This window comes from Betta splendens, chromosome 4 (assembly GCF_900634795.4).
Source record: "Betta splendens chromosome 4, fBetSpl5.4, whole genome shotgun sequence".
In the NCBI taxonomy this organism is placed as follows: Eukaryota; Metazoa; Chordata; class Actinopteri; order Anabantiformes; family Osphronemidae; genus Betta; species Betta splendens.
The window spans coordinates 24,561,030-24,573,759 of record NC_040884.2 but is presented as its reverse complement, the minus strand read 5'-3'; the positions used below and the strand labels follow the sequence as shown (position 1 = coordinate 24,573,759).

The 12,730-nt window shown below is 41.0% G+C and overlaps 1 protein-coding gene across 1 annotated transcript; it reads left to right on the top strand.

Annotated features, from left to right (window-relative positions):
- On the top strand, positions 1-12,509 carry rorca (RAR-related orphan receptor C a). Its single transcript, XM_029148042.3, has 10 exons — positions 1-355; positions 5,586-5,671; positions 5,808-5,949; positions 6,048-6,482; positions 6,599-6,720; positions 7,188-7,320; positions 8,062-8,169; positions 8,332-8,442; positions 9,239-9,351; positions 9,449-12,509. The coding sequence occupies exons 1-10, from the start codon at positions 349-351 to the stop codon at positions 9,608-9,610; spliced, it is 1,419 nt and encodes a 472-aa protein (XP_029003875.1). The 5' UTR covers positions 1-348; the 3' UTR covers positions 9,611-12,509.
- The last annotated feature ends 221 nt before the right edge of the window (positions 12,510-12,730 follow it).

Below are 12,730 nucleotides of genomic sequence, written 5' to 3'. Positions count from 1 at the left end.
GTGAGGATCATGTGTAGTCCACGCGCCGAAACTGGGTTACTTTGCCGCAGAGCAGGAAGGAGCTGGCAGCAGAGGAGCCCCCGCTTGTCTATTTGACACGCGCTTCGCCACAGCGGCATCTGCGAGACTGCGCGGAAAAAGTAAACACGTCGTTGCGTTGTAGCTGTTTTCAAAGTCGTGGCGGGCGAACAATATTTTTTATAAAAACCCATGTGAGGATTTGCTTGTGCGAGAGTTTGCAGCTGCTCCGGTTCGGGGCGAACAAGGTCGCGTCGCGCGCTGTGTCCCTGGCTTCACTCCCACCTGGACTTTTATGACTCCAAGAGTTGGCCAGACTTCACCGCAAACATGAGAGGTGAGTTTGGGGCCGTGGACTCGTTGGCGCGCTTGTTTTTGACGCCGGGGCACGTCGTGTTGTCATAAAATACTACGTTTTAGTAGAATATTAAGCACCGCTCAAAGTGCGTAGCCGGCAGGCGCGCGCCAAATTGCGTTCCTCGCAGCAAAATCAGGTTACGCTCAACACGTCACCTCCGAGGCGCTGGGACTTGTTTATACGGCGTTAAAGCGCGAGGGGAACACGCTGGGGTGTTGAAAAGTGTCACGTTGTAATTATGCCGTAATGATCTGCAAGCAGCTTGCCTTTGGGCACTGAAAGCCAGGCTCACTTTTTGATTTTCACCCGTAAAAACAAGGCTGCGTGGCAGCGACGCTGCTTGTTTCTCCGCTGAGCGGCTCAAGTTATGTAAGAAAGCGGGGCGGGCGGGAGCGAGCGAGCGGAGCGAGCGGAAGGATCCAGAGGCTGACAGGGCCACGCGAAATCTGTCCACTCGGGCTTTTTCCTGGATTCAATTATGCATTACTATGAAAATTGTCGTTTTTAGAATTATGAACTGTCTTGTGTCACTTTTAGGTAACGCGAACCTCAGTTTTGCAGCTTGATAATAAGCACTTACATGTAAAGGTCATACTATTTGCATAATATTTAGACTGTTCATTGCACATTATTACTTTTGTTCTGGTTCGGTTCTACTGGATTGTTATGGTTATTTCATCTGCCAGCGTGTTTTTGTTTTCACCATCGTCAGTGGGAGGGGGGCGATCCCTTGACCTAGTTCTGTCATTAAGGATTACAGGTGTTTTGCCAAAAGGTGACTGTGTGCCAAATATCGATTGCCTCGCAAAGACGTATAGCGCATCTATATGCGACTACAGCTGCTTATTTCGGCCTCAACCTGCCATGACTTGCGACTACTATTCGCTACAAGTACTCCTCCAGTGATAGTACGGCGCTCGACAGTCACTTTTTCTCATAACATTTCATAACAAGTGTTTGCGCGCGCGGGGGAGTGTAGGTGCAAGGTCTGATTCTTACTGATTAAACATAAATGTAATCGTTTAAATCACTTGCCAGGGCAGTATGTCTTGATCTCCTTCTGTTTAAGATACCACAGATAGGAGCGCAGGGACCTGATCAACTTTGTGGGGGGAAATATATATATATATATTTTTTTTTTTCTTTATACACACATACTCTATATGTGTTTATACAGTCTGCATAAATCTTATGCATATTTTGCAGAATAGTCATCACAGTCACACAAATAAATGGATACCTGGATCTTAATTGCTTAATGTTTATTTTTACTTACAGTACCTTTATTTTTATTTTGGTTATAGAGTCATGGAAAGCAGGATATGGGCACAGCAAGCCCACATGTATGTAGCACAGCAGGGTTCAGTTCAGCTCAGTTACCTCTGTCAGCTAAGGTTTCTACAGCAACCAGTGTGTGTGACTCTTGTCTTTTATCAGTCTGATTTAGTAAAAGTACCATATTACTTTAGCTAATCATAGGCTGAATATTATATGATGAAAAAATCTATTAAGCTACGAGCAGTGATTTAGTTTCCAGTGACTGGTGCTAATCCCTGCGTTATATTACCCTGTTACACAAACAGGGTAGGCAGAGGTGATGTAACATAAAGAAAAAAAAATCAAGTCCTGTGAAATACACTTTAGATTTTTGCTTGTACAGTGATGGGGTGCAGACTTCAATCCTTTAGCTCTGGGGCACAGTTCGACCTGGATCTAATGTAATGAGGGTCAGACCTTTCGCTCTCCAAGGATGTCACTGCTCTGAATCCAGACTCAAAACCAATATTTATCATACTTGCTCCATTATAAATGTCCTTTTAGTTTGTGGCATAATGCAGAGTTACTTGAACTGATTTTCTCAGTCTGGTTGTACTTGTGCTGGGTTGCACGGGCCAAGTTGGATTTGGCTGACGGCTGCATAAACAGCACGTCAAGTTGTACTTTTCTCATCAGTGGTGGAAATTAAACAGAGACAGAGTGCATCCTGGCATTTTGTCAGTGCTTTAGTTCTACATGTGACTATTCATAATAAGTCAAAGTAATCCTTCAATATGAAATAGCCCTTTTTGCAATATGTGTTTTGTATCAAGACATTTACACACATCACAGTGGATTTAATTTATATCATTAAATTAATGCACATGTAAACATTTAACAAATTCAGCAGAAGTTAAAAAAAACAAACCTTTTTTGCATGTTCATTTTTTGACAACTGTACCGATTGGCCAAAATATATAATTATTATAGAATATCTTTCTTTTCTTTTAGCTTCAATATATGCCATCATTGCTAGCTTCCATGTAAAGTTATAGACAGTTTTATTTTTGAGTAAATGTCTATTGGAACGCACCAATGTAAAACAATTGTAATTCAGTATTTTCGTACAGCACTAAAATATTTCGACAGTGGCAACAATACAAGTCCTACATTATATAAAGCTCTGACACCAATACCTTTCATTCCACTGTTAATTAACTAAAGCTTTTTTTACGAGTTGGTGGTTCGTATCAGTACGTCTGTATACTGTAGGTAGTTCAGTGGAGCAAAAAAGAGAAAACACAGCTGCAGCTTACATACACATAAGTTGAAAATAGGCGTTTTTTTATTGGGTCACACATGAGAATTTATTTCAATATCTGCTAACTTTGTGCCAGTCTCTGTGTGATAACCCAACCTATTGTACAGTAAGTTACCATTCACCCATGCGGGCCCCAGAGACTCGCACTAATCAAGGTTAATTATACAATGTTAGGTGAATGTAAAGTTCAATGTAAATAGAACCTTAGACCTTATTTGATTAGCTGAGATGAGGGGTCAAAGTCTTTTTAGCCGAGCACTTGCAGCCAAGATATACAGTAAAAACTGCTGGGCAGGACAAACACAGGCAGTGCCTGACTAAGGCAGAAAATACTTTAAAATAACCCAGTTTCAAGGTAGATAAATACAAATTTGGATTTTAACGCTTGTACAGATGTTTAAAGCATATTTTTAAAAAAACATAGCCTTTGTTTTCCTTCTTTGTGTGAGAGCATTTCTTCTTGGAACAAATATTTGTGGGACCTCTGAGGAAAAAAAAGGGAAACTGTAGTTGAGACTCATGCTTTCATGCAAACAGAAATGGCACACGGCAGCATTCTAACCGTTTGAAGCCATTGTAGTGGCTGAAATACACACTACTGTTTTCCCTAAACAGAGCCCACGTACAGTAGGTGCCATCTTGTGAATCGGGCACCATTTATTTGCTAAAACACCGCAGCACAAGAAATCTCTGAGCAGCCAAGTTCACTAGAGTAAAAATAGATTAATGGTCTGGCTTAAACGCAGCTGAAATTTCACTCAAATATTTGACATGCTGCAACAAGTGGAGGGCTACTATTACTGTAGCTACATCTGTTTCCTCTGCTGCACCTTAATATACTACATGTTTTTGTAAATGGTTCCAGATGTTGTGGATAGTTTGACACAACTCAACTGTTCCTCCCTCAGTAATCCAAGCTTACATTGTTTTGCTTTCTAAGGAATCAGAGGGCCCCACCTTTCACCCGGCCCTTTCTTTGAGTGAGTCAAATTGGGTTGCACCTTTAAATCTTGTCAAAAAGAATCGGATTGTGTTCTTGTGAGGTTTCCACCGCAAACACCTCCCACTTTGGTGACAGAGAAAACTGTGTCAGTGGAGCAGCTCCTGCACTCGGGACTGACTTTGCCACTCAGCTGACTGGCAGGTCAGGTGGCAAATCACAGTCAAAGCCTGTCGATCAGCAGCCAATGGGAGACCAGGAAGGTGAGGGAGGACGGTCACACTGGATGTTGCCAGGACAACCACCTTTGAATGAGTGTGTTCGTGGAATGGGGCCAGACTTCAGTTATATAACAGGCTGAAGGGCGGGGGTGAGGCTCTGAACGGGTGGCGACAGAGCGAGGGACTTTTCCAATTCTCTTTTATTTTTATCCTGATGTTGCATTTTGTTGACCAGCAGAAATCTTCTCTTATAATACAGTTAAATATGTCCGTTTGTAGACATATTTTTTACAAGTCATAATTATCAGGATAATGCCACTCTCTAACCTCTTGCTTTGCCTCAGTATGTGACGCACTTCTTCCCCCACGCACTGTGACTCATGTGATTGGTTGGTTGTGAGTAGTTTATGAAAGAGCCTTTAGAAAACAGCAATTTTCTAAGAAGAAGCGAGGTGAAGGCCGGCTGAAGTGTTCAGGGCTTTACAGGTTTTCTAATACTCTGTGTGACCCAGCAAAAGTGATTTCAGGGCTGTTTGGCACACCCCGCAGCCCGAGCCAAATCAAATCTTGTAAAGAGTCCACACAGTAACACTCAGTTGCACTTGTTGTGTGGTTTGCAATTGTAGGTTTTGGAGGGTTTAGCGCAGCAGTGTGCCTTTGTTAACCTGCTACCATTTTGTTAATCCCGGAGGAGGAGTGCGCGGAGCGAGAGAGCGTGAAACTTTATAACCCCAGGCTGCAGCTAATGCAATTGACCGGCTATTCTGGGCTCAAGGAGGCCCAGGCTGCTTAGGAGAATATAATAAAAAGACCAGGTTGTTTCAAGGGCAGAAAGATCAACCTTCCACAAGGAACACAAAGTCCATGTGTGTTCAGTGTGCTTTATGTTCTATGACAATCCTGTCAGATTATGACAAATACGCCTTGCTATTATTAGCCAGATGGTAAGTCTTGCAACATGCAACAGATGACATTTGACTCATATTAAAACCTGTCAGTTAAGATTTGTCACTCAGGTGGGGTTATGGGGAAAATGTCTTCTTTGTTACCATACAGAGATACCACATAATATTTAAGACCCTTCTTTTACAGCCTTTAACAAACTACAAAATAAACAGTGTCTATAAACAATTTTAATGAATGTAGATTAAAGCAATAATGTATATCCATCATCTAAACTGCTTATCCACTTAAGGGTTGCTGGGCTATTGGAGCATATCTGACTGAGCATATCTGACTGAGTAGGAGGTTGTCAATCCATCACAGGGCCACATAAAGAGACAGACATCCAGTCACACTCATGCTTACACAAACTGGCATTTTACAGTTACAAATGGAGAACACGATGTGGATGTGGTAACAGGAAGAACATATTGACTCCATACAGATTTATTCATTGTTGAATTATTTAATGAACTGATTAATTAGTTATTGTGTAATATTAACACTTGTCTCTTTGTCTATTTCCAGCTCAAATAGAGGTGATTCCATGTAAAATCTGTGGAGACAAATCATCAGGGATCCACTATGGTGTCATCACCTGTGAAGGCTGTAAGGTAAGCTGTTAGATAGTTACAGTAGTAGAATTAGATGAAAGTCTCCAAAGGCTTAGTGATGTGTGAGATGTACCACAAACATTTTGCTGTTTGTTTTTTTTCCACTGATGTGTATTTTGTGTGTCTTTTTCCACAGGGGTTCTTTCGACGCAGCCAGCAGAACAATGCCATGTACTCCTGCTCACGTCAGAGGAACTGTCTGATTGACCGGACCAATCGCAACCGATGTCAGCACTGCAGGCTGCAGAAGTGTCTCAATCTGGGCATGAGCCGCGATGGTGAGACCAGCTACATAATCTACGTGTAGTTCGTCAGGTTCCACCTCCCACTTAGATCGTACTTTCTAGATTGCTTCATTCCTCTTCTTCTGTTACAGCTGTCAAGTTTGGTCGAATGTCTAAGAAACAGCGGGACAGCCTGTATGCAGAGGTCCAGAAACACCAGCAGTCCCATGAGTGTGTTGGGGCCGGAGCCCATGAGGAGAATGTTGATATGGCCGACCAAGGCGGTGCTTACAGACGAGGTTCCACCACCAACCTCAGCGATCTGGATGATATCACCATGCTGCAAGAAGGCCTCCTCTTCGACCTGCCGCTAACGCCGGAGGATGGTGGAGATTACTGTAGCCTGGACATGATGGGTGGCAGCGCGGGCAGCGGCTCGTCCTCTCAGAGTTCACCGGAACAGACCAGCTCGGACTTTGTCCCCAACAACAGCATTAAGCACGAGTACCAGCTTTTACACGAATCTGGACTCTTTGCGCATTCAATCTTCAACCCGCAACCTGAGGGCTTCTCTGTTCATGAAATAGGTCAGAATAAGCACACAAAGTGCAAATTCAGCATATCCATATTGTGCAATTGTCAAAAGAAAATTATATCTTAGAGAAAATTTTGTGAGAAAACTGACAAACGTTTCCCTGTTTAGAGCGCATAACTCTGAGTGTGGTGAAGTCCCACTTTGAGACGAGCCAGCACAGTACAGACGATCTGAAGAGAATGGCGTGGACCTTGTATAGTGCAGAGGAGACACGCTCATACCAGACTAAGGTATTCGAGACATTCATTTCCATCTGCGTATAATAGAAAAAATTCATAGATTCACTCGAGATCCTGAATGGTGGTTGGAAATCTCCATCATCTGCCCAGATGTTTGAACTTTGTATGAGTAGAATATCATAAAATTTATATTTATACGTTTATAAACGAACAAATAACTACAGAAGCTCTATTGTTATTTTACACAAGGAAAGGAGAGGAGTGTATTCATCTTGTGGCCTTGTATAGATATGAAGTTTCCTTAAACAGGTTTCCTCCTCACCACCGTGTAGCTTATTGTAATTGTCATGTCTGTAAATTTAATCACACAGACACATATTTTGTAGTCAAGGTCAGAGGCCCCACATTTATGGGACCTACAGTAAAAAAAACAAAGATCCTGCAGGTCAGAACATCTTGACATGTTTGATTAGGCACAGTTGCACTGAAGTCTCTCTATGTATTGGTTTGTCTTGCAGTCAGCTGAGACGATGTGGCAGCAGTGTGCCATTCACATCACCAACGCAATCCAGTATGTGGTAGAGTTTGCCAAGCGCATCTCAGGCTTCATGGACCTCTGTCAGAATGATCAGATTATCCTCCTCAAAGCAGGTCAGTGCATGATAGCAAAGACAACGTGTCCCTCCAGCCAGAAAGCTTGTCTACATTGTGTATATTTATTACTTAGTGTGTATAGATCGCATAAGAGTTAAAAACATATTCGGGCAAAGTAACTATAGAAACGTAGCTGTTTCTGATTCGGACACAGAGGAGGCGTTGTGTTACTGGGTATAGGGTGGCATTGTTTTAAACACGCAACTTCTCTGATTATCATATGATAAAACACTGGCCTATAAATCAACAGGCTGTGCTAACGTGACATCTACTTCTCCAAAAAAAAACAAAACTGCCATTAGATTTATGTCATTAAGGTGGAGCCGAGGAATTTTCTTCCTGGTGCAAACAAAGGGTTTCGATCATCGTGTTTAATTAGACTAATTAAATGCTTCACATAGAAATATGTGAAAGGTGTGAAAACATTTCCCTCTAGTACTTTGCACATTTTGTTACACCTGTATAGCAGCTAATGACTGGGAGAGATTACAGGTTAGTTTAGGCTACTGACAGCAAACCCATCCAGAAACAGATTCCTGTAAAGGGCATAATCGAGATGAAAGAAAAGGCGCCTGATTAAAGGTTCGCAAACGCATTTTGCGTTCGTGTGAAGGAGTGACTTTATAAGAATTTGTGCTGTCAACATTGATTATATATTGAGAACAAGCATGAAATGCTTAGTATAGCAGTCATTTGAACTCTAACTCTAAGATTTTCTGCATGCATGTGTGTTCACAGGTTGTATGGATGTTCTTCTGATCCGTATGTGTCGAGCCTACAACCCCATCAATAATACTATGCTCTTTGATGGAAAGTTTGCCACTCTTACGCTTTTTAAGGCTCTTGGTGAGTGACACAGTCTGTTTCTATATCTTTTGTACCAGATACATACTTAAAAGATTAGCAGGGAATTTTTTTTGCTGTTTCACTAATGTTTTAGCTGTTCTGTCAAAATGATTGTGCTTGGTGAGCTTCATTTGTGAGCTCCTTTTCGTTTTCTCCCTTCAGGCTGTGATGATCTTGTGAACGCAGTGTTTGAATTGGCTAAAAGCCTGAGTCGCATACAGATGTCTGAAGAGGAGATGGCTCTGTTTACTGCTGCTGTGCTGCTCTCACCAGGTAAAATGACATTTCTGTAACAAAATATTTAATATTAATCTTTGCAATGCAGGTTAGGATATGAAATTCTGCATCCGATACGGTATTCAGTCCAACTGAATTAGTGAAATCAAGCTGTATTATCCATTAGATGTCACACTTTTACTGTATAACATGTTGCCTTGAAGAGTGAAGCCTTTAAACACGATTACTAAAGTGCTTCAAGGAAAATGAAAAAAATGACAAATACTTACATACGGCCAATGTTTGTAGGACAGGTTTGACACTCATATCTGGTGCCAATACATGACTGACAGCTAATTATATTTTTATAATTGTTTGCATGTTTACCAGTAACAAAATACACATTTGTAAACTAGTATCAAATGTTAAACGTTTTTGCTGTTGCACAAAATGTAGTTTATCTTGTGATTAATTATAGTTCTAAACTTTAGCAGACATATTTTACTTTATAAACATGTTAAACAGAACAAAATTTTATTTTCTTATTAAGTCCACATTAATCATAAAATCATTATTACGTAACCTTTTCAGGAATGTTTACCAACCCTTCCCACACTTCAACAAAACGCAGTGTGTTTGTTTAATTAAATTCTATGTAATTAGATTATGCAAAATGTCGCTAGGTGTCTTTCAACAGACGATTGTGCTAATAAGGACAGTACAGTCCTGGCACAAACAAGACACTGCTTCATTTCCTAGCAGGCCATGTCCGTGCTTTTGCACGCTACCGCAAAATAGATGCAAATAAATGACAGTAACTTATTGCACATTTTGTTGCCGTCCTTTTCTTTAGACCGGCCCTGGCTCACAGATGTGCAGAAGATAAAGAAGTTGCAGGAGAAAGTCTATGCGGCTTTGCAGCACTGCCTGCAAAAGGAAGGAGCACCAGAGGAGAAACTAGCTAAGGTACAAAGACATGCGGTTAGACATGTACTAAAATGATAATTTGTTTACAATTTAATTAATAATGTATATCATTGTACCCCTTTTGTATCCAATCTAGATGGTGTCAAAGCTTCCTGTGATGAAGTCAATTTGCAACCTTCACATCGACAAACTGGAGTTCTTTCGCCTGGTTCATCCTAAGACAGCGTACACGTTTCCTCCTCTCTATAGGGAGATTTTTGGCAGTGAAATTTCCTTCCCAGACTCCACAGAGGGCTAGCACGCTCTAGCAACCAGCTTGACTCTAATAGAAACATTAAGGTGCAGGGAGGCTGAGATTCAGATGTGGCAACCAGCTGAGGCATCACAACCAGCTGCTTGATGGCAGTCCTACCTGCTACACTTTAGGACACAATCCTCTCACCTCCGATATCCCACCCCAGCGGAGTAGCTTACACTGCCTCGCCAGCAAGTCCTTTCAGCTTCAGCGTAACACTACATGAACTGCTGCTGGGTTTTCAGTGCATGTTACCTTTTTTTTGAGAAGTTTAAGAAATTGTCGAAAAGCCTATATAATTTATATTAATATAACTTTCATCAAGTTAAAAACCTTATTAATATAAATCTGAATTTATTGTTCTGCCCCTTCCTATAAGCTATTGTTGAATGTACCCCCTTACCTTTGACCGTTCATCACAGCCCTAGGCTTGATATAGAATGTACATAAACTCCTCACTCACTCACTCTGTGGAGCTTGGCAGTAGCGACGCCTGCTGCTCCGGTAAACGTTTGCAGGCTGTTTATCGTTGCAGCGTATGTTTTCGGTGGCACCCATATTTAGCAGTTTTGAAACACATGAACAAACTGTTTAAAGGGACCATGATCAAACTCAGACAGCATTTTTTCAAAACTGTGTGGAACATGGGCTTAGATTCAGCTCGTCTGCTGCCGCGCACCGAGGAGTTGTTGCACAAACCATAGCACTTATACTGATCTTCTACCTTTTTTTACTAGCACGCCCTCAGACACAGATGGAAGTGAGCGCTTTATTTTTTTTAGTGCAATCAGTGACCTCAGTCCTCATAACCTTTTCCCTTTATTAATGCCACTTAGCAAGAGAGAGAGTTACAGATGTATTGTGAGATTATATATACAGTAGCATTAGGCACCGAGATTAAAGTGTGAATTTGAGTGAGATACAGAGGTGGAGGGTAAAGTGCCCAGGTCACTCAGTTTGATACTACCTGCCCAAACACTGGCCCTGAAAAAATAACCTAGTGCATAATTAACACCTACAAGTTACTGTCACAAATCGTGGCACACGATTTTACAGGTTCAAATTGAAAGTGCCATCTGTGAAACACTCAGAACAGACAGAAATGCTAGAACACCCCTCCTGCTGTAGACAAGTTGGGCACTCAGTCACCGACCGGGGTTGTCAGGGAGGAGCATCTGGAGCTGGTACTGCCTCGTTTCCCCCATCACCATCACCTCCTGTGCTGTCTGCGCCAGGAAGGCCAGGAAGTTTGAGCATAAAAAAGGCAGTCCACAGTGGCACCAGTAACATCACCAGTAACATCACTTAGAGGAGCATTTACTGGAGGCACTGTTTGAGATGTTGTGACTGGAAGATTAAACCTTCTTCCTCTTGTTCCCCATTCCCTTACTACCTCACCCTGTTCAGACGCTACACGGCACAGCAAAGATCTGATTGAGCCAGCTACCCCCCTGAGTTAGTATATCTGCACTTTTTTAAAAATATTGCAATTAGTGGTGAAATGGATAAAGGTCAGTTATAACTAATTGATGTTGCTGTACAGAACAAAAAGCAAGCTGAAACGCTAGACCGGCGTAAGCTGAGCGGTGCTCTTCGAGTGCTTTTCTGTCATTTGAGAGCAGTTCAGATTGTTAGGCCTGGATGCCCTACATAGATACAGGTCTGTCTCAAGTAAGGTCTCTAGAGATGTATGAGGGTGTGTCCAGATGGAGCTTATATCTATAAAGTAGGGGAGGATCACAAGCTACAAGAAAAGAATAGTTATCAAATCGTTTCAAGACAATCACATGACAGATGTTGAATGTCTATTTAATGTTTTAGCCAGGTCTTCTTTGCACTGCAGGGTCAGTGCTTTTCATCATAAATGTTGTCATCTCACAGAATGAAGTATAGTTTTCCTCTGGGTACGTACAAAAGCCGTAAGGTGTGCTCCTGTGACACCATCCCATTGTTCTCTGGGCTTTTGTTGGCATGCATCACAGTGAATTTTTGGTAAGCACTCCAGCACGTTTAACAACACTGCAAAACTATGTTAATTACAGTATAACTAGCTGCCAGCTAACCACTAGCTAGGGTTTTCTTTCAGTTGAAGTTGTCAGGTGACCTATGCTGAAGTGTAATGAAGTGCAATACTTGCGTGTTGAGCCCAAGAATGTTAGTCATGCCAATTTCAAGGATTCAAGAGAAGGAGACTTACAGTTGTGTGGGCCTAAAATCTGTCCAGGGGACAGTACTGAACATCTGCACTTACTTTCTGTTTAGAGTTACTCAGGGAGATAGCTGGGCTCTCTGTCCTTCAGTGTCTGCAGTTAGTCTAGCTGGGAGGACACCTTGCACCAACATAGAAGACCTTAAAACCTTGATCACTGTGTACAGTACATGTTCTTGTGAATGTTTGATTATAGAAGTATCAAAGACTTTACCCCTGTTTGATATCATTATGGCGAGACTTTATTAAGTTTGAGTCGTAGTTAAAATAGGACATTTGGAAAAGTAAACATAGTAACATAAATATGAAAGATTAATTATAATCTCTGAATTATGTGTTTGCTTTGTTGTGATCTTTTTGTTTATTAAATTGTATCCATGTATGTACTGTCGTTTTTTCTCATCAATTTAGTGTCCTTTTTGTCTTGGCGAGATGTAATTCTATTTTTTTAAAGAGCATTTTTAAAGATGTCTCCCTAAAACTTTCTCTTTTGTCATGATCCTTCTGTTTATGATATTTTCACTGTATTTTGCAATTATTATTAAATCAGTATAGATTTTAATAAGAAATAATTTATGATATGTTATGGATATAAAACCCAAGAGGTTTTAACACTTTTGAGTGTTATTGCACAATGGTGAAACAATGTATGGATTAAAGAATGTAATTAAAGTCTTTTTACAATTTAAGAAATGTGTGTGCTTATGTCTTGACATCATCTGCGCATCTGCACCTGATTATTTTGTTTGAATTCAGTATGCCCAAATATACAGCAATACACAATATAAAAACAGAACTACAACTGAATGTTGAAATTTACCTTATGGTTATATCGAATTTGTACATATATTTATATATATTTAAAATGTACATATAGACATCTGGCTGTTTATTGAAAGTCATTTATATTGTTA